Source organism: Talpa occidentalis, unplaced genomic scaffold, assembly GCF_014898055.3.
Source record: "Talpa occidentalis isolate TD23 unplaced genomic scaffold, MPIMG_talOcc4v2.1 talOcc4.16, whole genome shotgun sequence".
In the NCBI taxonomy this organism is placed as follows: domain Eukaryota; kingdom Metazoa; phylum Chordata; class Mammalia; order Eulipotyphla; family Talpidae; genus Talpa; species Talpa occidentalis.
The window spans coordinates 27381687-27409308 of NW_023601653.1; the positions used below are offsets into that span (position 1 = coordinate 27381687).

A 27622-nucleotide genomic window follows, 5' to 3' on the forward strand; every position below is an offset into this window, starting at 1 on the left:
TCCTGGAAGCTGAGGTTGGGGTGAGAGGCTCTAGTACATACTGCAGAGCTGTCAATGGCCAGCCACACATCCAGAGGGCCTCAGAGAGTGGACAGCAGAACTGTGTGGAGGCCCACACCATCCACTAAGGGGAAACGCATGCAGGGTAGCTGGGGTGCACCCAACTGGCCAGATGCCCAGGAAAAACAAGAAGGTCGGTGAGCTGGGATGTGCTCCTCTTCCCACACTCCTTGAGAATGATATCATAAGAATGATACCATGACCAGAAGAAGGAAATTGACAACACACAGAGAGCGGAGTCTCAAGTCTTGAACCCTAGAGAGAGGTTGTCTAAAGCCTTAACAGAGCTAGAGAGGCAGGCTGTAGGCAGGGCCACAAACATGAGCCTGCACTACCATACCAGAACATTCACGCCAGGAACTTGACTAATTAAAACCCAAGCCCCTGTTCCTGACTCAGTAGCTGCAAGATCAGTTCTCTAGGTCCATGGAAGTCTGGAAAACAAACTTCTAAAATCAGATTAAAAACCATAGCAACATCTACTGGAAAAGTAGAATAATATCAAATCTCTAGTATATAAAGCATAAAAGTGGGCAGACAAAATAAATACAATGCATACAAGTGTTGGCAAAAATGTGGAGAAAAACATTAAAACATTAAAAATAGATCTACCATATATTACGAACAAGGAATTCTACTCTAGGTGGCAGTCTGGAGAATACAACCTGCAGGGATAGATCACTCCCATATTCATCCAGCACTCTATCCAGAAGCCCAGTTATAGAAATAAACTAAGTTCTTTAGAATAGAGAAGTGGATTAAGAAGATGTGGCACATATACACAATGGAATACTTCTCAACTATAAAAGTAGATGAAATGCCTTCATTTGCAACAACATGGAGCTGGATAGATTTGCTAAGTGAAATAAGTCTGAGGAAAAAAGACAACTACCAGATAGTTTCATCATCTAAGGAAATACAGATAAACCAAACAAAGGGAGGGTCTGACAAAACCAAACCAAAAACAAGCCCTAAAAATGTGACTACAGAATTGAGGTTCTGGGGGGCAGTGGGGATAGTGAGGGTGGAGACAATGTGGAGGAGGGCCAAGGGACTATGGTGAAGGACTCTGGGTAACTTATTGGTGGGTGGAATGTAGTAGTAGACACCTGAAGAGGTTTTATCCTATACCCCTAAATCATAAACAGTTTTGTAAACCAATATTATATAGATGATTGATAGATGAAAGAGAGACAGAGAGAGTGTGTGTGTGTGTCTGGGTGCCAAACATATTTTCCTCATCTTTCCTCTTCTGATACTTGCACAATATCCTGAACATTGACTCAGAGATGCAGTCCAAGGCCCAGGGATGCATAGAGGGCGATTCTTAAGCAGGAGATCCTCCAGGATTTTATAGATTTGATGAGTTTAGGTGTGCTAACAATGGTGATTACTCTGGTGATTAAGCCAGAAGATATCATGGAATCTCAGCACATACACACTCTGCATATCCTGAGATCTTTTGTCTTATTACTTTTAGTTTTATGATTCTAACTTTATGCCTCAAATTGTTGCATAATCCATTTAGGTAATTACACATAATAACAGAGTTATAAGACATCTGCAACTAGCATAATGAATTGCTTTTGGGTGTCCTCACAAAATAATGCACTCCATATTCAAGAGTGGTACACTTTATTCTTTCCAAATTGTATATTCCTTTAAGTGTTATGCCCACCTTCTTTTCAACAAATAGCAGCTCTGCATTTACTTATTTGGTGTTAAATGAGGAATGGATGGGCTTCGGGATCAGGTACACTACTACTGATCATTATTACATTCTCTCTTGGAGAAATCTGCTTTGGAAATTATGTTTTATGGGTTTCACTGACCTTTCTTCTGTCTATGTGAAAGAAAATGGGCTGTAGGCTAAATATAAATTTTTTAAGTATCCTTAATTATTTATGGTTTTGCATACTCTTTGTTCCAATTCTAAAAGAACCATCATGGGAAAGAGCAGTTTTCTGATGGTTACACGCTCCTGGTGGTATAAGGAAAATATTTCAGCATCCTTTTCTTTCTATTTATACCTAGCACTTTTTTGAGGTGCTAAGGAAAGAGAACCAAGGAGATTAAGATCATAGAACCTCTACTTCAGTGGAGGGAGATAAATAACTTATAAATATAATAAAATGTAGATAAATTATTAAAATACACAAAGAAGTTATATGCATGTTAATAGGTAACATGCACCATGAACAAAAATGAAGCAGGACAATGGGAATGGGGATGGCGCAGGGGTTAGCATGTTAACTATGGTGGTCATGGTACACTGATATTTAGAGACAGTGTCTCTAAGCAGATTCCATTTTTAACTAAGATTTGAAGAAGGCAGGAGAACATGGAAATATTAGAAAAGTGTCTCAGGGTGAACAGCTAGTGCAAAGTATGGAGGCAGGTATATGCCTATTGAGCTCTGGGAATAACAAGGACTCTAGTGAGGCTGGAGCCAAGTGAGTCAGAATGAATCATAAAGGGGATGGAGACAGATTGTGTAGGATCATTAAGGTCACTGCTAAGGTCTTGTTAAAAATTGCTATCAAGGACAAACAGACAAAAGTCACAGTTTATTATCATAAACAAGGATGGGCAATCTCTAGATTTTGATGCTTGGTTTTTAACTCATGCCAGAAAAATGGGTCAAAAATAATCAGATAAAATGAAGGAAGATTATCTCCAGAATCTATTTAATTCATGTACTTTTAAAAAGTACAACAACCAATTCATTGGTTGGCAGGTATGTTTAAGCCTAACCCCATCTAGCCGGAAATTAGGTGGTATATTATTGTGGCTCAGATATCACGGACAGCTTATTGAAAGTTTTCTGTTGAGGTTTTTCTGTGACTATGTTGATAAGAGCTTATGTTTGGAAATATTTCATGGGAAATATGTTCATGTTGTACCTGCTCTGTAATTTGAACTACGTAAAAATCTAAAGCCATTTCCGAGGGAAACCTTGGTTTTTGGCTAGTCTTTTAAATATGTCTATAGACCAACTCAGAAAGCAGAATGATGCTTTCCTTCAACATTTTGTCTTTCATATAAATGTCTACTCTGCAATCATTGTTTTAACATGAGTAATCAAAGGCCTCATCGGGGGGCGTTGGCTACCCCAAGTGGAGCTTAGAGATAAATGACATTAAAAGATGACTTATTACATGTTAATCACTTATACTACTAAATATTTTACATTTTATACACTAATCAATCATAAAAGGCAAGGTATTTAAGCCCTCACTGAGGTGTGCCATTTCTTGATCTTTTTACAAGGTTTCTTTTTAAAAGTAACAACTCTAAACATTTACATTTTCAGTAACTTGATGAAATTGCCTCTTTTATTATATAGTTGTTCTCTATGTTGAGTCCTTTGTGAAAATTTTCTCTAAGAATATATTATGTCAATCTATTTTCTTGAAGGAGTAGAACATAATGGAATATGAGCTCCTAAATCTAAGTAATAAAAACAAATACGTAACTGAAATATGTATAGGTACATGAATATATTTTTTCTATATAAAACAATGACATAATAATTAATTCATTGATAACTTAAGAAAAATATTTAGGAAACCAGTTTGAAAAAACAGCATCTAATTATTTTAATATTGTTCAAATATTAGACATATAAGTACAGATCATTTCCAAATATCTTTTAGGTAATTTTCCGCTTTTAAGTTTCTTTTAGTTGATTTTCTTTTTTGGATTTATTAAAACTCCAAAAACACATAATAAAATATAGCAATATTATTGGTCTCTTTTATCACAGTGTATAATAAGCTATTACTAGAGTTGCATAAGGAGAAATGCAAAATTACAATTATGAATGTCAACTACCAAAATAAAGTAAGTGGATGCTGGCAAAGCTATCGGGAGTTGTAAAGATGCCACTTTAGAAGCTTAGTAATGTACAGGCATCTTTGGGACACTTTGTTTATCTCCTCATAAACTGTCACATTCTGATTTAGGATTGTTTGTGAAATGAATCTAGTCATTAATGGGTCAAGATATCACCATACCCTTTCTCTTATAAATCACAGCAATTTACTCAGTAGGAGTGATCTATCCTTATTCTCTCATTCCCCATAATCCAATCACTTCCTCTCATAAGCACTTTCCCCTGGTTTTCACAATAATGCATTTTCTGTAACTAACAACCATCATTTCCTGATTATCATGCTTCTATCCTTGCACAGGAATGTGGGTCTTATGTGGGTCAGGGTCATCTTTCCCATCCATCTGTGTCCCATGCTCAGTGTGTTAGCTGAAAGGTGAGTCTGGATAGACCATCATTTTGCCTAGTCCATATAAAAGTTTGAATGCCCTCAAGGCTATGCCACTTTGATTAAGAACACTCAATTTCTGGTGTGCCTAATACTACACTTTCAGAATAAGCACATTCAAAGACTTACTAGCAACTTTGCCATGAGTAGATGCCCTAAACCTAATAGAATAGTGGAAAATATTTTACAAAATACTCTGTTTCTTAGCTTGCTATGCTATAATGACTTTCCTAAAAGAACAAAAATAAATGTGTGATTTTATAATTCACAACACGGAAAATCTTGAACTCTGAACACATGTGATTGAAATTATTTGTACATCCATTTGAACTGATTAAAGTACCTCATTTTCAGGGTATTTTATGTTGAACATTTGGTTGAATAGACCACCAGATTCCAAGCTACTGTCATCACTGAATGAAGAAATCTATTGTTTCTCAGTTATAAAAGTACTAGAAGTTTTTAAGATTATGATTTGGCTTTGATTCAGCATACCTAGAAGAATTAGCTTTTGCATTTGAGATGTCTCCCAGGACTACAGGAAATCTAATGGACTGAGTGGTTTGGATGGATTTTTGTTTGTTTGCTTTAAACAATTCAGGGCACCAAGGGTCCCAAAGAAGTTCAGCAATTAGACTGACCAGATTTAATGTAGGTAAAGAGCATCTCAGGACAATGCTCACTGATTTCAATACTGCGGTAACCAGTTGTTCTTCCTTGGTGTTAGATGTTTCCCTAGAGCTCAGTAATTTTACTGCCCAATCTGGTATATGGGCGGTGTATGAAAAATTTCCTACCATTTACAAGACTGTAATTTTGTCAATTAGATTTCCCAACAGCAAGATGGTATCACAAAGAGCAAATACTACTACAAGCCTCAGAATTTGTCCAATTAGATTAAGAATGATTTACAGATGTCCACAGCATTAGACTTCATTGTATCCACATTTCACTTTGAGGTTTGATGAGTAGTTGTCTGACTCATTTCAAAATGGCCCAAATTGAAAAAAAATACAGAACACAAATAGTAGCCATGTCAGGTAAGAATGAAAATATTCTGACATTAGTACTATTGCTTTTAGAATCAGATTATATATAGTTTTTTAGAAAAGCATTGTGTTTATAAAACAACTTTCTGCAACAGTCTGGACTCCAGACCAGGAGTATTGATACTATCTAGGAATTTGTCAGGAAAGCTAATTCTGAAGCCACACCCCAGACATCCTGAATTAGAGGCTCTGGAAGGACCCGATACCATTTAACAAGCTCACCTGATGATTCTAATGCCTGTGGTAGAAATGTAAGGACCACTGCTTTACAACCTCAACATATCATTGAAATAGGAACAGCTTTGCTTTTCAGAACAGCTGACAAATGATTACAACTTTAGCAACAAGACTGGAATTGGTCAATACACTCTGCAGACTGGTCTACTACCATTCATTTATTTTAATCATGGGAAAACTATTGCGAGTTTTCTCACCATCACTTCTCCCTCTCATTCCCCAAGTTCCTAATAGGTACTTATGTTTCTTAAGAACATAAGCATCAGTTCTATGTTACCTTGAAGTTCTGAATAGGGACAATCTGGAAAAGTTCTGTAAAGCCATCATCAAAATGGAGTGTCAGGGAGAAGACAAATGTTGTTACTTTGTCCTCCCACTCATTGTATGCAGGTATAATCAAGTTAAAATGATCAAGTGTATCATCAGAGTAAAACATGTAGTTTGAGGTTGTGTGTTAGGAAAATTCCCATTCTATTTGTTTGGGATTTGTGATGGTTTGATTATATATCACAAATTTTTATAAAAACTTCAGGTCTATCTTAGTTCCAGTTGTCAAAGCTTATATCACACAGTGATTAAAATTTCCTTTAACTGTTTGGTTTTTAGTGCTTTAGCTGAAAAAGACATTCCACTTGTTTGTGGAAATGGAATGTCAAAATATTTATATTCTAGTAAACATGTTTAATAACTTTAAAAAAGTTTTTTGATATTAAATATATTAGTTTAATTTTATATGCCTACTATTATTTCATGTAAATTATGATTTGACTTCAAAATCTTCTCTTGTAATCATGCTTAGTATCTCTCCTCTCGATACTTTCCTATCACCATGAAGCATATGGCATGTCGTAGTCAAAATCTAGGAGCATAGATTCTATCCTAGGAATGAGGTTCATGAAAGAATCAATGTGTGTAAAGTACTTATAATTATACTAGCAGGTAGTAAACACTAAATAAGCTTATCTATTGTTATTACTCTTAACTATCTGGTCTAGGATTCTCAGTCTTAAAGGGCCCAACTGAAAAGTGTACTAAATCACCAGTCTTTGTAATCCTATGGTCTCTTTAGAATTAGCAATTTTCCTTAGTCAAATCAGAATTCTCCCACTTCCTTAGTAAATGCAGAAGAAATGGAGTTGAATTTTTGCCCACCCAGGGCTTAATGCTGAGACAAAAGTAAACCAAATTAACGAACAAAAATCACAAAGAATTAAGTCTATTTCATAGTTCTTTCTGATCCAAAAGAAAGAAGAATCTCAGAAGAGTCAAAAAATAATTTCAATTCAACATGGAAATTCAAAAAATAAATTAAAAAGTTTTTTTAAAATTCAGCAATATAAAATATTTAGTGAAATAAAAAAAATGTCATATGTGGACAGGTACTGACTAGGGAACTTTTAATTTTGGCAATAACCACATAAGTATTTGAAAGATAAGGTGAAGAAAAACAAAAAGAAAATTAGTATGAACTAAATAGTTCATATGAAGAATTTTCACATTGAAATATCTTTTACATTATAGTCAAATTCCCTCCTTGAATTCAAATGCCATACTCACTCAGTCTTAGAACTGAGCAGACATGGAGGTTAGAAACATAAGATGTAATCATCTGGTCATCTCTCCTCATGAAAGAGAGAGAGAGAGAAAATATTTGTGGCACAAAATGGTTAGCATTATAGAAACAAGTCTTTGGAGGTGACAGTAGAAATTAGAATTTGTGAAGGCTTCACAAAGGAGATATTTTTTAGTGTAAACATAAAGAAAGGGCAGCTGGTCCCCAAAAGAAGAGGCCAGAAAGGACAATGAGACAGAATAGCAAAGATTCTGGAATACAAAGGAGAAAGAACAAAGGATATAAACATAAAACCATAAATATTTTTGTATGATTTCTACAATCATAAATTATTATAGAGCATGCTATAAGTTGTGATTTTTATATAACAGGCAAATAGATCATTATTAAAAATTATAACCAAAGGAAAAACATGACCAGCTATATGTCTTCAAGAGCTGAATTCAAGCGATGGGCAGAAAATGGAGACCGACCATTTAGATTTTTTTCTTATAATCTAGGAGATAACACTTTAAGGTCCTGAATTTAGATACCTTTAATAGAGAAAAGTAAACAGGAGATATTTAGGAGATAAATTCAACAGGACTCAGCTACAGACTCTGGCATGCAGACGAACAGAAAGAATTAAGAACGACTCCTAGATTGCCGTCTTGATCAACGAGATAAATAGTGGTAGAAATTACAAGATGTTTCACTGAGGGAGAAAAAGATTTGAAGTAGAGTAGGGCAGCACTAATACAGGGATGGAGATGTCTATGGTGACCTAAGAGCTCATGTCCACTAATTTATAGATTTAGAAGGGAATGATGTCTTCAGTTGTACATTTGGGGATTTCAGGCAGCTAAGATGGAAGACTTTCAACAGTATCTAACTAATTTCACAAAAGTACAACCATCATGTCTACAGTAAACTGTATCCATTTTCTCTTGTGGCAGCAGGTTATAGCCTGTTCTGAAAATGCAAAGCCGCCAAATGGATTTCTCGCTATAGTGCATTGCATTTTCCTACTTATTTAGGGTTAGCACGTCTTATCATTATTAGTTGCTTCCTTGCAGAAAGGATCTCTATTGTTACAGCACCCATCAAATTATTAAGTGCATTACTTAGTTTGGAATAACATGTAAAATAATTGAATTTATAGTAACTTGCTAATAATTTCTTATTTTTAAAACATGGTAAGGCATACTTTGTTTTCTACTTGGTTTTTCTTCCTTTTAGATCATAAAGTTGCATTCCTTGGACGTTTCTTTGATGAGGCATGTTTTGTTGAATTTTTTTTAACCTAACAGATGTTTGTGTAGTTAAAATTCCTCATGAGTATGGTATCCTGTGGTTTTCACAACCTGAGTGTTACCCCAGGAATTTTCCTTGCCTCTCTTTTCCAGTCCTGGTGGTCTATAGGATGTGCACATCACGAGAGTTCCAATTCATTCCACACTAATTTCGCATCCAACTCCTTTTAAAGTCTTACACTTCCTCAGCATTATAAATACCTATCATGTACCACATAAATACTTATCAGCTTCCCATTATACATTTCTCCGACATACACAACTCAAATTGCTTTTGACTCTAAAGATAATCAGAAAAATAAGGGATGAGTAAAATAATCTGCAAGACTGTACTGTTTCAAGTTAAATATTTCTGCCATTTGTAATTTTGTGGTTATGTTTGTATCTATACACACTCAACATAAAGTGGAGAGTTATGGCTGTTATACAGATGATTTAAGGAGAATAACCATTTGACTTCAATTATCTGAATCAGAGTATGTGGGATAAAGAAATGTTAGCTTAAATTGGCAGAATAGTGTTTCCTTTATACACTTTATTGTACAGTGGTGGATTAAGATTCAGACAGTAAGCCATTTATACTCAGCTAGCATTCTAACTTTGCTGCTTGGATCTTCAATTTTGGTGCTATTCTTTACAAATTCAGAGGGACTTAATGCATTGTATTTCCTTAATCAACAAATCATTAGAACATTTTATAATATTGTACCAACTGGGTGACCTTTTATTTGAGTTGTTCAAATTTTGAATAACTGATTTCAAACTAGCAATCAATTCCTAACTTTTTATCAAGAAACTCTCAGGTTTGATGAAAGGTTCTATTAGTAAGTGCCTGGGCACAATTTGATATCATTAGAAAAAATGCACACATATCTGAAATAGTGATTTTATAGTCTTGTATATTATCATTTTGACTTTTCTATAATTCAGAGAAATCATTTATATTCTTCCATCACATTATCAAGCATGTCACCTTTTAAATCAAAGACAAATAATGAAAATATTAACTTTCTTCATCCAGATTACTTTTTATGTTGCAATGTCTATAACTTTCATCTATGTTATGCAGAATCAACATCTGAACATTACTCTGTTGAATATTAAAAGCATTACTGCTCCTTAAGATTTTTGTTTTTTGACTGTCTTAATTTATAATATTCTTCTACCTATGTTATTTCATCATATATATATATATACATTGCAATAAAATATGTAGTGTCTTTTGTCTTTCATATCAAATACAATTCTGAATTATCTCTCCATGGATTAATACAATAAATAAAACTTCTTTTAGGATACAAAATGAAATTCAAATATATTTATCATTAGATAAATATTTCCTCCATTTCTGAGGCTGAAAGAAAAGTAACCAACTTATCCTCACATCTTAATAATGAAAGTAAGGTATTATTCCCACGCACATATGAACATATCTGAAAAGCTAGTGTTGCCAAGAAAACTCTGTTAGCTATCACAAATTCTAAAATACAGAAATCTTTTCTCTTTTCTCTACTCACCACAGTGGTAAAGATGCTACTTTCCATGTATTCACTGCAAAAATATAGGAAAATCTTTCCACTTCATTGACAAAGAGCAGAGCAGAAAATCAATTCCAAACAATAATAAAGGAAAAAGGAATAGGAGTATAGAAAATCTGTATAAATACTGACACCTTACATATATACCATGGAATATTACTCAGCATTCAAAAAAGATAAACACATGCAATTTGCAGCAACATGGATGGCACTGGAAGGGATCATGCTCAGCAAAATAAGCCAGAAAGAAAAAGAAAAATACCGGATGGTCTCACTCATAGCAGGAATCTAGAAAACTTAAATAAGGGACCAGGAAAATGAATAACTATAAGAAAGTGAAAATCAAAATCAACAAAAAACTATGAACCATAGACACTTTTGGGGGGTGGGGGGCAGGAGGGGAGGGACTGGGGTCAGAATGGGGGGGGTTGCAATTGTATGGGGAATATAAAAATAAAATTTATTATTTAAAAAAAAATACTGACACCTTTCTTTAAACTCAAGTAGTCTCTGATGGTAATTCAAGGTGTGGTGATGAGATACTGGGGCCATAGAGAGCCAAAATATCAGATAAAAGACAAAGTGGCATTTTAAGTAGAGGTGGTTGTGGTTTACACATTAAGTAAAGGCCTAGAAGCTGTGATGAGGAGAAGCCAAGATTCACCTGCCTGTTGCATCAAGAAATAACAAACCAACCAACCAATCAACCAGCAATGGCAAAGGAAGATCCTAGTAGAATTAGGACATTGATGCTACTAAAATTAAAACAAGTTGTTACTGATTCTGATTATCTTTGAAATATTTTATCATTTTTCCTTTAGACCATAATGAGCAAAATGAAGCAGAGGGCAGGTGAAAATGAAATTCTAGTGAGTGGGTCATAGACTTTAAAGGGGATAAAAAGTGAAGGGACTAGAGTGGAGGAAGCAAAATTCAAGTGAAAAGTTTCCCAAATTTTCAAAATTTAGAATGCAGGATTATTTGAAATTCTAATATCCCTGTTTCATTTACCAGATTCTATATTGATCAAGTTACATACTGTCTTGTGCTAATTAAACATCTTCTATCATAGTGTCCAGAGTGCTTGGAGGTTACAAATTAGTTGTCTAGGGTGAGTGGTAGGTAATGATATGACAGAAAGTGATGGTGGATGAGGCTAGAGTGTTAGGGAAAAGTCAGGTCACATAGGGCTATGTTAATCATGTTATAGAATTTAAATCTTAGTCTAAGACCAGTGGGGATTCATTGGATGGTATAAGCGAGGAGGAAACATCATCTGAGTTTAAAAATATCAGCCCAACAGCTGAGGAGATCAATTAGGATAATGAGGTGGTGATGAAGGGTTTGACTAACTTAAGAGCAAGGCAAATGGAGGAATGAGTTTAGATGGGCATGGTTGAAATGAATCATTGTCAGAACTGAGGAGGCCAAGTACACTGTTTGCAAACTAGATGAAAAATTATGCACCTTACTAGATAAAGAAGACTAAAGGATGAGACAGTTTGGTGTTTGGAACACATTAATTTTGAGAGTTATGTTTAACATACATGTGGCATGATGTCAGTTTATTAATTAATACACTGATCTGGTTTCGAGAAAGCAATCAGAGATAGAAATGGAAACTTGAAAATAATCGGTATAAAAGTAGACTTGAAGACCACAGAACAAGATAAGGTCATTTAAGGTAAGAATTAGGAGTTTTATAATGATAAAGAAAAATACTAAGTATATATATATATATATGGGCACTCCAACACTTAGAGTTAAAAATAGGGTGGGGTGGCAAGGAGAAGCCAAGAAAAGACACTGAGAAAGAGATACTGGGAAGGCAGGGGGAAAAAACAAAAGGGCAGATCTTATAGAAATCAAATTAAGGTACTACAAATTGGAGAATCAGACAATTGTGTTGAAGGCTGATATTCTGGACTTTTGTTTAATAAATTTTATTTTTATATTCCCCATACAATTGCGACCCCCTTATTTTGACCCCAGTCCCTCCCCTCCCTGCCCTCCACCCCCCATAGAGTGTCTCTGATTCATAGTTGTTTGTTGATTTTGATTTTTACTTTCTTATAGTTATTCTTTTTCCTGGTCCCTTATTTAAGTTTTCTAGATTCCTGCTATGAGTGAGACCATCTGGTATTTTTCTTTTTCTTTCTGGCTTATTTTGCTGAGCTAAGCTTTGGAAACAACCTGAATGCCCAAAAATAGATGACTGGATCAAGAAGATGTGGTACATATACACCATGGAATATTACTCAGCATTCAAAAAAGAATATTCTGGACTCTTAGTACTGAATCACAGGAACAATTATTAGTCATTTACTATATCAACAATATGCCAGACATCTGGGGGAACAGTCAAGAAATGCATGTTGTAACCTAGAAAATAAAGCCTATAGATCAAAGTTTATTTCACTATAAGACCAAAACTAGCATCTATTTGTCACTAAAAATCTGTGTGTATGTGGTGTGCATTGCTCTACTAATAGTTATTAAAATATTTTAATGTGATTTAGATTTGAAAGAAGTCAGCTAGCAATAGTCTTAGGATAGGAGCATAATAACACATGGGCCATCTTGGAGGATTTAAATGGGATGGTGTTGGAATGAGTGACCTGGACAAACTGAAATTCACTCTGGAAAAATCAGAACAGGGGCAGCATTTCAAAGAGTGTAGCCATTCCTCAGAGCTCTGGCTTGCAAAAGTTTATTTGCTTTGAATGTAAACCATCAGAATTCTATGTAAAAAATGTTCAGATAAGTAATAATAAAAAATTATTTACTTAATCATCATTAATGATGTTGTCTAAGGAGGTAAGCTAACTAGTTAGTTTTAAAATATAAAGTTGCAAGAGCTATCTTTACCTCCACGTTGGATGAATTCTCTGAAAAAGTACTTGAAGTGTTTTTCTTGAATGCAAAGAAGCTAAAGAGGTGTAGACAAGAGAATAATTTTAAGAAATTATTTTGTGTTTATTCTCTGTATTTTTTCTTCTTTATTTCAAGCTGGGAGTCAGACCCTTGGTATTTCTTTGCCTCAGAATTTCATGTAAGTAAAATATGCAAGTTGAAAAGTTGCTTGCAGAGAGAGATCTGGGTTATCACGGGGAGAGAGTGTGTGTATGCGTACGTGTGTGTGTTTAAGCCTAAAGTTACTAAAAAGGTTATGAGCCTGACTAAAAAGCTGCAGAACCTCCAGATAAGAAGGAAAAGTGCAGGCATGAACCGAGGACACTTGGCAATCAGGATGGCCTAAGGATAGACTACAAGAAAGACCAGCAATGCTTTGTTGCAGTGTAAGACTTTAGGACCTTGGTGCAATACTAAGGGTATGAGAAAAGCTTTCAGCTCTAAGAACGATCAAAATTGACTTCCCATTGTCATTCAATTAAACTTTAAAAAGATGTATATTATTACATGAGTTAGCGTGTATAATCAATAAACTATATATTTACACACACATATACATATGCATAGGTAGAATGAGAGAGAGAGAGAGAGGACATGATACTTACGGCCAGGCAGGGTTTGTGTTGATATCCAGTTTGAAGCATTACCATAGCCAGCATTGGTGCTGGCAGCGACTTGGAATCTATACCACCTAAATTTCTTTAATCCATATACTGTCTCTTCAGTTAGGGCAACTTCATAGAGGTATTGAAATTTTTGACATTCAATACATTCTTCAGATTCCCATTCTTGGCAATTTTGAGCCCGAAGCTGTGTGGTGATCTTGTAATTTTGGAAGTACCCAAGGATTGTTTCAGGTCTCATCCAGGTCAATGTTGCACTAGTTGACTGCACATTAGAAATAGCAATACTTGTGGGAACACTGGGAACTAAAAATTAAAGGGAAAATATGGAAAACAATTGGAATTACCAAATACCTTTCAATAAAGAAACAAAAGGGATTTTAACATATTTATTATGTTCCCAATGACGATCTAATTACAACTGCCCTATGTAACACCTCCACACTTAATGAGCAGAGCCTTAGAGTAACACTTCAGGGACCAGCAGTTCAAAAGAGTAGAGAACAAAATTATTGTGATTTTTTTATTCTTAATTTTGCTCTCAAATCCAATCATTAATCACATACATAAATTTACTTTGGCTTCATGAATAAGCACTGGTGTAAGCAAAATTACATGCTCATTTAATTCTAAACACTTCCTTAAGTGTGGCCTGAATTTTCAATATTCTGCTTCCAAGAGAGACATTTTTATATTTAATTATCTCAATACACAAAAGCACATCTTGTATATAGTAAATGTTGACTATAAAACAATTTTAAGTAAACAAAATTGCTGGGTGAATTAATAATTTGATTTTTAGTTTATCTTGCATATATTTAAAAATAATAAAATCTTTTCTAGGACATCATCCAGAACACCAATATTAATACATACCACTAGGCATCTGTTCACAGACAATAATACAATATTTGGAGTCATTTACTAGGTTTTTATATTAACCAATGATTTGCTAAAGCCATATCACATGTCAGTGACTCAAACTGGGGTTAGGGATTCAGATACATCAAGTGCCCATCCTGCTTTCAAAAGAGAGCCATTTACTGGGCAAGTAGTAATACATGCTATGGTTAGAAATGGGAAAAGAGTAATGAGCTAAATGGTGTGGATACTTCCTTCAACTACATTTTTCCTTACAGATGTTCAAGGGCATTTGCTTTGAATGCTGAGACAGAGAAAATGATAACCAGGACTACATAAAAATTACATAACTATATTTTAAGCATACTTAAAAGTAAGAATAGTAATAAAGAACTCATTCATTTTTAAACACATATGAAATCAAGTAAGACAAATATCCCTGCCCTTGTGAAATTTATATTCTGAGGGTTTATAAGCACTAAAAATATAAATTGACAATACAGATAGTTTTAAAGAGCAATATTATGGGGAAAAAAAACAAGGAAAGAAAGAAATGGAGAGTTTCAGGGTTATTGAAATTTTAAATAAGGTAGTCAGAGAAGGCACACTGATTAGAAGACATGAAGTTCCTGATGAAGTGAGCGTACCTAGTATGTGAATATTTGTAGGAGAGGAAACTGCATGACTAAAGGCCCTAAGTTGGAGGTATATTTGAACAATGCCAAAGAGATCCATGTACCTAGTAGGAGCCGAGGAGGTTTGAATAAAGCACTGAAGGCTATTTTGTATATGATGGAGTAAAATATTTTCTGACTTTCACTTGAGCAGAGAAGAATTGGTATAGATTCCATGTTGTGAATTACGCTGAGGGGAGAGGAGGGTGGAAATGGGAATAGGAATCAGTGGACTTCTGCAATGTGCAGACAGAAGATCATGATGACCTGATCCAGAGTCACAGGGAAAAAATGAAAGGAAGCCCTTAGATTCTAAATGTGCTTTGAAGGATAACTGATAGGATTTGCTGATGTTTTACATGTGGGGTGAAAGTGAGGAGTAAAAGAAAGTTGTCAGGTATTTAAATTGAGCAAATGTGAAGATGAAGTCAGTAATAACCAAGAGGGGAAAGGATTATAGAAGGAGGAAATTGTAGAGAGGAAGACTACAGAATTTTTTTGAGCATGTTAACTTTGAAATGCCTATCAGACTCACAGAAGAAGATGTCAAATAGTAAATGGATGCATGAGTCTGGATTTTCTAGAGAGGTCTGAATTTGAATGAAAATTTGGATTTCCTTTTAATTTTATGAAATTACCTACAAAATTATTATACACTTAACGAAAGCTGTAAAGAAACCAAAGTCTAGAGCAATGAAAAAAAATAGTAGATGCCTTAAAATCACATAATCAGGTACAACTGCTTTTTAAGTATTAATATTGATCATGAAATTTTACTACATTTAATTGAACACTAACCTTAAATGTTGCATAACAAATCTCTTCTATCTTTACTTATGGTCTAAAAGAGCAATTAGAGAAAAGGTTTTTTTAAGGAAATACCTGCATAGAAGTTGTTTTAGGAATGGCTAGAGAAGTTAAAGGTGAACTAAAAAGTAGAATTTTCTTAATTTAATCAACTCCCTCAGTCACTAAGTTTGAACTGAGATGGCCGAAAGAAAAGACACATTTTCAAAATATTCCAATGCAGAGTGGGAAGATATGACTAATTTGAAGGTTCAAGAGAAGTTTTCAGGGATGAGGTAGCGTGTGAGATGGAATTTCACTGATTGGAAAGGTAGAAATCTTACTACAGGAGGTAATGTGATGTAAGTGTAATTTGACTATAGCTCATAACAAACAAAAAAGTCAACATGACTGCTTGGTGACATATGGTATCAGAGGAACACACAGTTTATCAGCCAATGGAAAGCTATCCAGGTATCAGAAAAAGATGTCCATAGGTACACTTTCTCAAGTTCAGTCTAAAAAGGGACAAATTCATGGAGCATTTAATTTATTTAAGAAAGAAGAAATAAAATGGTAACAATGGGAAAAAAGTCATTTTTTTAGATCTCTTTTGGTGATCAAACCCATAGAACAGACAAAATGAATCAGATCACAGAATCTCAGAATTTGAAAGAAGTTAAGAGAAAATCTTGGTCAGCTTTGTCTTCTTCCTTTAGGCAGATGTGTCCCAAGATTCCAGTTCTTGTACACATACCTCCCTCCAGTTTTTCAAGCAAATATTGATAAAGGTCCTGATGTGAAGGATTGCTTCAGCTATGATTAAGAATCCAAATTAAAGTGATTTGGATTAAAGTGCTTTAAAATAGGGAGAAATGATCCAAATGGGCCTGGTCTTTTGAGTCCTTTAAAAGCTGAGAGTTTTCTACAGTTAGGTGCAAATAAGGAAGTAAGATATTCAAAGCAAGAGATGGCTTCAATGTACAAGATTTTCTCCATTGCTGACTTTGAAGAAGTTGGGGGTCACATGATAAAGAATTCAAGACATCTCTAGGAGCTGAGAACAATACTTGGCTAAGAGTCAACCAGGAATGAGGATCTCATCTGTTAAGTGTAAAATTCTGAATCCTGCAACAACCATGTGAATTTGAACAAGGACCTGAACTCCACATGAGAATTAGCTGACTGACATCTTGATTCTAGCTTGTGAAGCAGAGTAGAGAATCCAAGTCACCAGACTACAGATTTAAAGAACTGTAAGCTAACAAGAGCTCTTTTAACCCACTCAGTTTATGATAACTTTCTATACAACAAGAGAAAATTTAAACAACTTCTCTTTAGAAAATGAGCTATATACTTATCTAGACTCTTCTTAAACATATAAAGGGACACTTAAAATCTTGAAATTTTAGAATTTTTATCTCCACTTCACTTTGACATTCATACCAAAGATCCAGAAAACGTTTGATTATTCATATCAATAAAAAATTGAGCAATTACTCCAAAATACACAATTATTTATGTTATATACTCAACAAATATGTTATATACTCAATCTATATGCTAGGTTGTGTCTCTGAGGTCAGGTTAAGACTTTGAACACAATTGCAATAAGAGATGCTCATGACACTATGACCAACATTTTCCCTCTTCTGTTATTCAAGTTTTAAGAAGAGGACTTTAATGGCAAACTTTGTTACACAGATAAAATTTTTAGTAGATTAATACTGGTCCACAGACTTTAATATTTCCAAATTATGTCTTGCAGAGAAGAAAAGATCTAAAGAGGATAGTACTTTAACTTGACAAAGAACAAGATTAGAGTTGTTTTTATCCTGGCTGTGGAAGCATAATACAACTGCAGTTGCCTTCCATGTTCAGGCAATAATGCGCCTTGCACAGATACCCAGCATCTGGCACATATGGGCACCCAATAAGGTGTGAATAAATTATGATTCACTGAAGCAGATCTTTGATTTTCATGTGGTGCAAAATTTTGTTCACATTTTTCAATCAAATGTATTTAGAAATATGAACCAGAAATAAATCTAAATGGAGACCAAATATATAGTATAACTCACAGACTTTTTTTAAGCAAGGCTACCTCAGAGGCACTCATAGTGACCAGCAGTAACCCTCATTTATATCTAGTATCTTCTCGTTTGATGAACTGTGTGTTGAACTACACTATTTCAAGGCAACTGCCCTATTGAATTACAGATACAAAAGGGATTACACTCAGTTTAGCATGGAGAATCAGATTTCCATTCTTTAAGAATGACTAAAAACCTCAAACTTTTTCTATCCACAGATGGTACTAATTTGAACACATCATTCCATGCTTCCTGGAGTAATCACGCAGCTTGCTTAGATTTTCTAAACATGACTGAACTGTGATGAAGCGATCAACATTCACTGCCAAGGTATTCCGTAAATTATATTTTTATTCATAAATTATTCTTACTGGTGAAATACTTTCATCATAGTTGAATTGAAAGTCTGTAGGTCTATATAACTAAAATTTGTCACAGGTTTAAATGCATGCCAGTTTTTAGAGACTATTCACTATATTCCACTTAGAAGATGAAAACATGTATAAAACTGAATTTTTCTCTAAATTCCTCAATATCAATTAAAATTTGCCAACCTCTCAAACTCTTATGGTAGTTTGTATTGACTTCTCACTGACCTTACGAGAAGATGAAAAAACAAGTTTCCTCGATTCTTGTGACAAAATATTTTTAACTTCAAGCATAATTGTATCTCTTTTTAGCAAAATAGATGACAGGAAATTTATGTTTAATAAATTATATTATGAAACAAAAATATCAATATAATCATTCCCACTTAATTAAGAATATGTTTGTCTACTAATTTTAAATAATCTATAATTCATTGATGTATTTATCTTTTTTGGTGAACTTAGTGTACTATCTACAGACATTAATTTATAATGATGAAAATGACTCAACCGTATGCCATAATGCAATGTTACTCCAATAAAATCAATTAAATTAAAAGCATCTCTCTATATAATCCTTTAAGAAATACAAGATTCAAATATATGATCTAAGCATACTTGAAAAGTAAGTTTACTAACACTAACATTAGTACAGATCAATATAAAAAGATAAATACTTGCAAACTTGCAAACTTCAGCATACCAGATAGAAATTTTGTATCAAATTGAATTTAATCAATAGCATTTACTGGATGTTCACATTAAGAGGTGTGGTCAAGCTATAAGTTTTATAGTAAAATCTACTTTTGATATATACATGAAAAGTAACTTAACTAATAGAAACTACCACTAATATATGATTCCCAAAGAAAAAGCTCAATGGAAGAAGATCTGTGGATCTAAATTTTGAAGGACCAATGGAGGACTAGCAGAGATATAGAAGAACAGATATTCAATAATATTCAATATTTAATGGGGAGACACACGTATTGTTTATTAAGGGAAGTATATAAGACTGCAGAAAAGAAAGTCTAGAGGAAGTAATAAGGAACAAAAGGGGGATCATCAAGTGTGGTAGTATTAAATGTTCTGAAAGCTTGAAAGAACAGTTTAGATCATTACCGTAGGCAACAGAGAACTGACAGAGCTTAATTGGTAACATATAAACTTAAAAAAAAAAAAAAAGTCTAGCTACTTAGTGGGAAAAGGCAAATTTGAGATAAACTGGTAAACTTTGAAAATATGCAGTATAATGCAGATTACAATAACAAAGAATAATTAGGAACAAAGTCAAAAGAAAATGCAAAGGAATATTGGCAGAAAGTGATGATTTGTTGGACAGAGATAAAACAAATGGAATGAACTCAGGAATTATATTTAATAAACAAAAAATATGCTTATATTTCCTAGACATAGACTGTGACTTGGCTCTAAGTGTTATAGAACTCAATCCAAAGGGGAAAAACTGAAACTATAAATCTAGGTGAGCAAAATAAGACAAAATAAATGAATTAAGAAAAAATGCAAGAATCCCTGTTAGTAATATCAAAGATTTTTTGCCCCCCCCCCAAATCACAGAGTACGATATATCTTAAAGAAAAATGTCCTCAACAACATCCTTATAAAAGAAATAAGAAGTTTGTTTATTTTGGGCCTTTCATACAATGTCTGTCAAAGAGGGCAGATTAGAATAATTATCAAGCACATTTTTGTAAAACTACTCTTCAGAGGCTCTAATTATATTGCTCAGATAGACCTCTTTGGGAGTCTGACTTAATCCAGACATAAATTTTGGAGAGGTGGAACAGAATTTACAGAATGGTAACACATTCACAGAATGGTACACGAACATGATTTTAGATGGCATTGTAAAGCTAAGACTATGGACTGACATGCTTATTAGCATATGAATCTTAAAATAATTCATTTGCAAGAAAGAAAACTGAGAAAGTATCCATAAGCAGGACTAAGATTTCTTAAATTTTTTGTGCATCTATCCCAAAGCATATATGGAGAATTGGAAACCAAAATTCTATGGATTATAGCTACAAAAATATTAGTTTTTAAACCAAGTATTACTAAACATATAACTTATTTGTAAAAAAAAAAACTCAGTAGAAATTTAGTGGAAAATAATCATTTTTGGAGAACATTACAAATAAAAGATTACACATATTCTATTTGGAGGAAAAATGAGATGATTTGTTTCAGAGTCATTAGTTTGACAACTTAATATAACAAGTCATCTCATGAGACTATCAAAAATGACAACTTTGATTTGAAATAGTTTAGCTAAATTTGTTTTTAGGGACTAATTATCAGTTAATTGTCTATTACGACCACTTCTGTAACACCTGGAGACAAACTTGAAACATTGACATTGATGAAAAAATTAGAAAGGCATACTGGTTTGTGGGAATTCACTTGAGGGCAGATAGAGTAAAACAAAATGCAAGTTTCATATCATGTTATCATGGATCATTAGACATGTCTTGGAAGAAGCAGCTTAGGTTAGCTCTAAGAGATCAGGAAAAACCAACTTGGGGTAAATATGTATATAAGTTCTAAAGTGATGAGAGTGAACTAACATTTAAGGAGATGTCAGAAAAGCAGATAATGCAGTACTAAGTTTCAAGTCAAGTCAATAGTTAATGGAGAGAGAAGTACACTAGGAAAACAGATCATGAGAAATTCAGATGAGCCAATAATCCACATAAATTGATACTTAAGAAATGTCTGTTTAATATTTTACAAATAAGTGAAAAGTAAACAAATTGATAGATAAATGCACAGATTTTAAGAAGAAAGTGTCACTGATACTTGATAGTAGTCAAATGCTACATGAAATCATTTCTCTTTTCTAAGGACTATGGCTGTATAGAAAGCCTTTACACATTAAGGATACAGTAGGAGTCCTAAACCTAAACTTTGGGGAAAACTCTATAGAGAGAAAGAAGAATCTAGAACTTCCCATGGATTTCATGGTGGGAGGGGAGGGTAAGGAGAGATGAAAGGAGAAACATTTGACACAGGAAAAAGGATGGGATTGGAGTGCATGTGAAATAATGTAACTAATAGAAAAATCTACTGTTTAAAGCAATGTATATCACTGTAATGTACAACCCTCTTGTATTACTTAATACAGAATGTCTAGTTAGGATAATATAAACAAAAGTGTTCAGTGTCACTAGAATTTTTTAAATTAATTATTTATTTATTTATATAAGCACTGGGTACAGAGGGGAGAGCAGAGCAGGCAGACTGATGAAGTACACTGCTGAGGGGAGCAGCAGGTGGCAGGAGAGGTCTGCGCGCCATGTGGGATCCTCGCCCAGTGGCCAGATATCGAACTGGAGCTGCAGAGGCTGCGGGCAGCTTCGCAACCCAGCGCTCAACTGCTGCGCCACCAGGGAGGCCCAAGTGTCACTAGAATTTTGATCAGAACCACGCAAGAAATAATTTTGCAAAAGAAGCCAAAATTTATATCAACATATTCCAGTGTCTCCTATAAATTTGAGGGATCTGTTCTGAAGATGCCAGAATAGCTTATATCAGACTAATGCTTAGCCATTAACATCCTTTAATTTTGTGCAGAGAGCCAACAGCTGTTGACTCGAGGTGTCAGAGATAGGGACTGCCAAAGTAGTTGGAAAAGGAGGAAACCACAGAGGCATTAGACCCAAATTTTATATCTAAACTCCCCTGAAATTCTTGACTAATCTGTTAATTGTACATGTATCGTCTGCATCCCAAAGAGCACAATGGAAAGCAACAGATGAAAATCTTAAGTAAATATTTTAGCTGCTTCCCAATGCACAGGGAGACAAAGTTTGAAGTTGGAATCTAACCAAAATAAAAATGTTATACAGCTTTACCCTCATATTATAATCTCCCAAAGGTGATATCTTTGTTCTTCTCTGTATCCCAGGAAAAAGGAATCCCCTCTACAAGTAACAGTAAAACCAAACAAAGGATTAAATAACACACTCAGAGGATTACCATTTAGTAATTTTAATGGCCATGTAGAATAAAAGCCAACATTCTTCAGAAGATGATAGCAAAATCCAGAGATTGTGCAAAACATCAATAGTTCAATATAAGTTTAAACTTACTAGGCAGGCATGAAAATTACCAATGTCTGAAAAATGTGACTATAATCAAGAGAAAAAAATATTTAATAGAAAGATGAAAGAAAAGTAAAGAACACTAAAAATGTTCATTCTATGTGATATGTGATATTTTCCCCTTAATTTATTTAAATATCTATTAGCTTTGTAAATACAAATAGTAGAATAAACTGTGGGATTGACAATGTATATAGATGTAAAGTATTTAACTACTTAAAATAAGTAGAGGGTCTCTCCGATGGCACACCAGGTTGAGCACTGCGCTATAAAGCTGTCTGCAACCTCTGCAGCGCGGGTTCAATTCCCAGCCAGCCAGGGAGATTCCCACATGGCACGGCAGACCTCTCCTATCTCACCTGCTACTCCCCTCCGCAGTGCTTTAGGTCCCTCTGCCTGTTCTGCTCCTCACTCTGTCTCTGGTGAATCCTCTCACCCTCCCGTGCCTCTGGCCTGTACCCCAGCTATTGTATAAATAAAAAATAAATATTTCAAAAAAAAATAAAGTAAGTAGATGTCAAATACATGGCAGCAACTCAAAATAAGTGCATGGAACTGTACAAAGTTTACATATTCTTGTGAAATTGCTCAATGTTAATTTAAATAGATATAAGCAGGGCCTCCCTGGTGGAGCAAGGGTTAAGACACAACCTATGAAGCTACCTGCAGCCATTGCAGCACGAGTTCCATCCCTGGCCAGGGAGCAACCCACATAGTGCAGCAGACCTCTCCTGACTCGTCCGTTGCTCCCCTCAGCAATGTATTTCCATCAATCTACCTGTTCTGTTCCCCGCTCTGTCTCTGGTGAATTCTCTCACCCCCCACACTTCTGACCTATACCCAAGTTCTTGTATGCATAAATAAATAAATCTTTAAAAAAATAAATAGATATAAGCCAAGGAATCATATTGTAATTCCTTGACCAACCAAAAAGAAATATAAAAATCCAATAAAAATTAAAATAATATGCTAAAACTCAAATTCAAAGAAAGTGAAAAGAGGTAAGACAAAGAGCAAATGGTAGGTCTAAGCTCAACTAAATTAATAAAGATTTTAAAATAGATCATATACTCCATTTAAAAAGCAAAGATTGCAACACTAGAAAAAATGAAAGATGCAATTACATGCAGTTTATAGAAGACATTTTGCTTTCCACCAAACACATTTTAAATGTGACAAAAAATCATTTAAAAATAAACACAGAAAAAGATATAAACAGTAAGCTAAAAAGCTTGTACCTGCATTACTATCATACAGAATAAACTTTAGGACAAGTATTCATTCTTAATATACCTTTCGAGTAATGTTTATGGGACTATGCTACTATGTAAAGCAAGGACTGTCTGGATATAGATATATCCAGTTTACTGTATTAAATGATTTAATTAAATTAATCATCTCTGAAATGTACATTAACCTTACAATAAGAAATTCTTTTATGACAACTGGAATGTCTAATATCAAAAAGACCAATAACAAATTCTGCTGATAATGCAACTTAGAAATCTCAGACACTGCTGTTGGGTGTGTGCTTAAAATACCACAATGACTTTAGTGAACTGTTAGTTTCTTGAACAGTTGATCATTCATCTAAACTAAGGCCCAGCAATTCCACAAAAAATATGTGTATAAAATGAGAGTAGTTTCATTCATAACACTTTGGAGCAATTTATTTGTGCATCAAAAGAATAAAGACACATGGATATTTATATGATAGTAAACACTGCAGTGATACAAAAAGAACAAATCACTCAACCTGTGAACAACATGAATTTCACAATTATGTAGCAATAGACCAATGAAAGACTACATATAGCTCAAAACAACCAAAACTAATCTATGTTGATTGAAATCAGGACAGTGGTTGCCTGAGGGAGGTGGGGGAAGATGTTCAAGGAACTTTCTGTGGGAGATGGAAATGTGCAATACGTTGTTAAGTGGTGGTTACATGGTGTGTTCATTTGTGAAAACCCACTGAATTTTACACTTATGTTCTGTGCATTTCACTTATATAAAATAATTTAAGTAAAAACCAAAAATATCATGAAATGAAAAATCTTTCTTATAAAAATATAGCTATATTTAAAATAAGTCACATCCTGCATGTATAAAGAAATTATAAATCTTAGGCACTAACAATTTCTGGCTAATAATTTATAAACCCAGATCACAGGGGTAGGTTGGAGAGGGAAAAGAGTAGAAGGGCTCCATGGAATATGGTGGAGGATCATAGGTACTTTGGTGGTAGGCATGGTGTGGTTACATACATCTGAAGACTTGTCAACATATTCCCCTAAATCATATACAATAAACATATAATAAAAAAAAGAAAAAAGAATCATGAGCTTTAATGTATTTCTTTTGTATTAATATTAGAACAACCCTTTCAGATTAATGCAATATGTCAACTGCTTTCAACTATCTTTTGGTAACTAATCTACCAAGTTTGTATTGCTTCTGAGTAAAAAAGATCCTATCCAGTCTTTAGGGTCATGTCTTACAGAGTCAACCATTTCTTTTTAATCATGTCCAAAATATAAAGTTAGTTTTAAATTTCAAGTCTAAACTTTAAAATTGTTAGACGTCTCATACCTAACAAATATTATTAATGGACTTACATTTTTTAAATTACAATATGGGATCAAGATTTTTAAAAATGTTATCTAAAGTCAGCCAATCAAATTTACAAGTCAGAAAACTAGGCTTTTTTTTAATTATTGAGGTAACACTGGTTTACAATATTGTGTGTTTCTGAGGTATAAAACCTTCCCCTTCAGGGCCTCGCTGGTGGTGCAAGGGGTTACATTACAGCGCAACCTATGAAGCTGTCTGCAGCCTCTGCAGCACAAGTTTGATCCTCAGCCGGCCAAAGAACACCCCACATGGTAAGGCAGACCTCTCTTGTCTCACTCACTGCTTCCCTCAGCAGTGTATTTCAGTCAGTCTGCCTGTTCTGTTCCCCACTCTGCCTCTGGTGAATCCTCTCACCTACCCACCCACCCCACATCTCTGGCCTATACACCCTCTTGTATGCATAAATAAATAAATCTTAAAAAAATAAAATAAAATAAAACCTTCCCCTTCAGGTGATGTTACTACACCACACCTGCTACTACAGCACCCATAGTCATCCACCACAGCCCATTGTTCTCCCACCCCACTATGGTGTCACTTACCTGTGGAACATAAAGAAATAAAACAAAGGGTCAGATAAGCCAAACTAATAATAAATCATAGAAATCTGATGGTAGAACTGAGGCTATCAGAGGGGTGAGGGAGAGGCTAGAACAAAAGGGGTTGGGTTACTGATCATTAATATATCTTTTAAATGGCATAGATTTTATTACTGTGGTAAGGAATAATAGTTAACATCTTTCTAAAATTGCAAAAAATTTAAATGTAATCCTTTACAATAAGGTATCTAGACAACTCATGGAAGGTTGCAGTGAGGAGGTAGTAAAAAATTAAATTACAAGGATAACCTTAAAATACCAAGAACAGTTATTTTTATTTAAATTTGAAATTTTATAGTAGCAGCTCTTTATGATGCCTCCCCAAAAGTTGTTTTATTGTGCCACAAAACTTGTAATATTTGGAATTCACTAAATTGAGACTAACAATAAATTGCAAAACTTTCTAATTCCCAACCTCTTGTTATTCACAGTGCATTGATTTTATTTATTTTTTTTTTTTTTAAAGATTTATTATTTATTTATTTATTTATTTATTTATACAAGCACTGGGTACAGCCAGAAGCGCGGGAGGGTGAGAGAATTCACCAGAGCCAGAGCGGGGAGCAGAGCAGGCAGAAGGACCGAAGTACACTGCTGAGGGGAGCAGCGGGCACAGCAGAGAGGTATGTGCGCCATGTGGGACCCTCCTCCAGTGGCCGGGGAGCAGCTGGGGATTGAACTGGCACTGCAGAGGCTGCAGGCAGCTTCGCAACCCAGCGCTCAATCACTGCACCACCAGGGAGGCCCACAGTGCATTGATTTTAAATTGTGTCTAAATTAACGTATAATATTTAGAAAATTTTTCCATTATTACAGCTCATTCATTTTACATTTCAGTTTTTACACCAAGAGTGAATGTTTTTCCATGAAGTTACAATCTCATACAAACAGCAGGCACATTCCAAAAGTTTTCAAGTAATTTGGTTACCAGAAAGAAAGAAGAGGGCTTTGCATGCACACACACATGCTTCATTTACTTAAAAAGGGAAGTAAAGGAGAAAAATTTTTACAAATGGGGTGATCTGGGGGAGGAGGTTGACATGTAAAGGCTGTTATGAAAAGTATCAGCTACAGCTGCATAGAACAGGAATGGAAAATAGGGTAATAAGATATGCCCCAGTTCCTAAATAAGTTAATAAAAATGCTGCTTGAAGAACAGCTGGCTTTAGCTGGAGCTGGGATGAAGAAAAGCATGGCTGCCCAGAATCCTCTTAATGAAAAGTATTAGAGCATCAATGGGGTCAAGGAGAATTATGTAGAATAGCCCAGATTCATTTTTTACAAATAGAATTACATTTAAAGGGACTTATAAATTTGTAATTTAGAATATGATGCCTAGGACAATTTCATCATAGCAAGCTTCCACTTTTGGAGCTGATGCGAGATTTAAAAAAATGTGATATATATTTATTAACTTTTAAAATTTTCTCAGAATTGCTTCATTATATTAAAGATTTTAATATATTAATAATATTTTTAATTTTACAGGTTAGGCACATATGTGATAATAGAAATTCAGTGCTCCTAAATTTTTAAATCCATATTAGTATAAAGTATGTACATATATCATACATACATCTACACACACTACTGAGGAAATTCATGTAATGGACCTGTTTTCCTCACTCAACAAGAACTCTATTTAGATAATGTGATAATGGAGAGCAGTACCCCAATTCCAATGCACAGAAATGATTTATTGAATTTCTAAGGTAAGAGAGGTATCATAATATCATAGAAGACATTCTAGACTTGTAAGAATTCTGCTGAATATTAGTTGTGATAAATTTAGTAGCCATAATCTCTATATTTCAATTCCCATCTCTGCAAAATGAAATTATTGAAGGTTGTCTCTGAGATCCAATGAAAATTTAAAGTTGTATCATCTAAAGTTTAAAATCACAAAAATAAATTTGCA

The 27622-nt window shown here is 34.4% G+C and overlaps 1 protein-coding gene across 1 annotated transcript in view; it reads right to left on the minus strand.

Annotated features, from left to right (window-relative positions):
- Positions 1-27622, minus strand: part of PTPRQ (protein tyrosine phosphatase receptor type Q) — a 161927-nt gene that overhangs the window by 63144 nt on the left and 71161 nt on the right. Inside the window, exon 26 of the mRNA XM_037513931.2 lies at positions 13548-13871. Coding sequence (XP_037369828.1) covers positions 13548-13871 — 324 coding nt within the window. The remainder of the gene's footprint in view (positions 1-13547; positions 13872-27622) is intronic.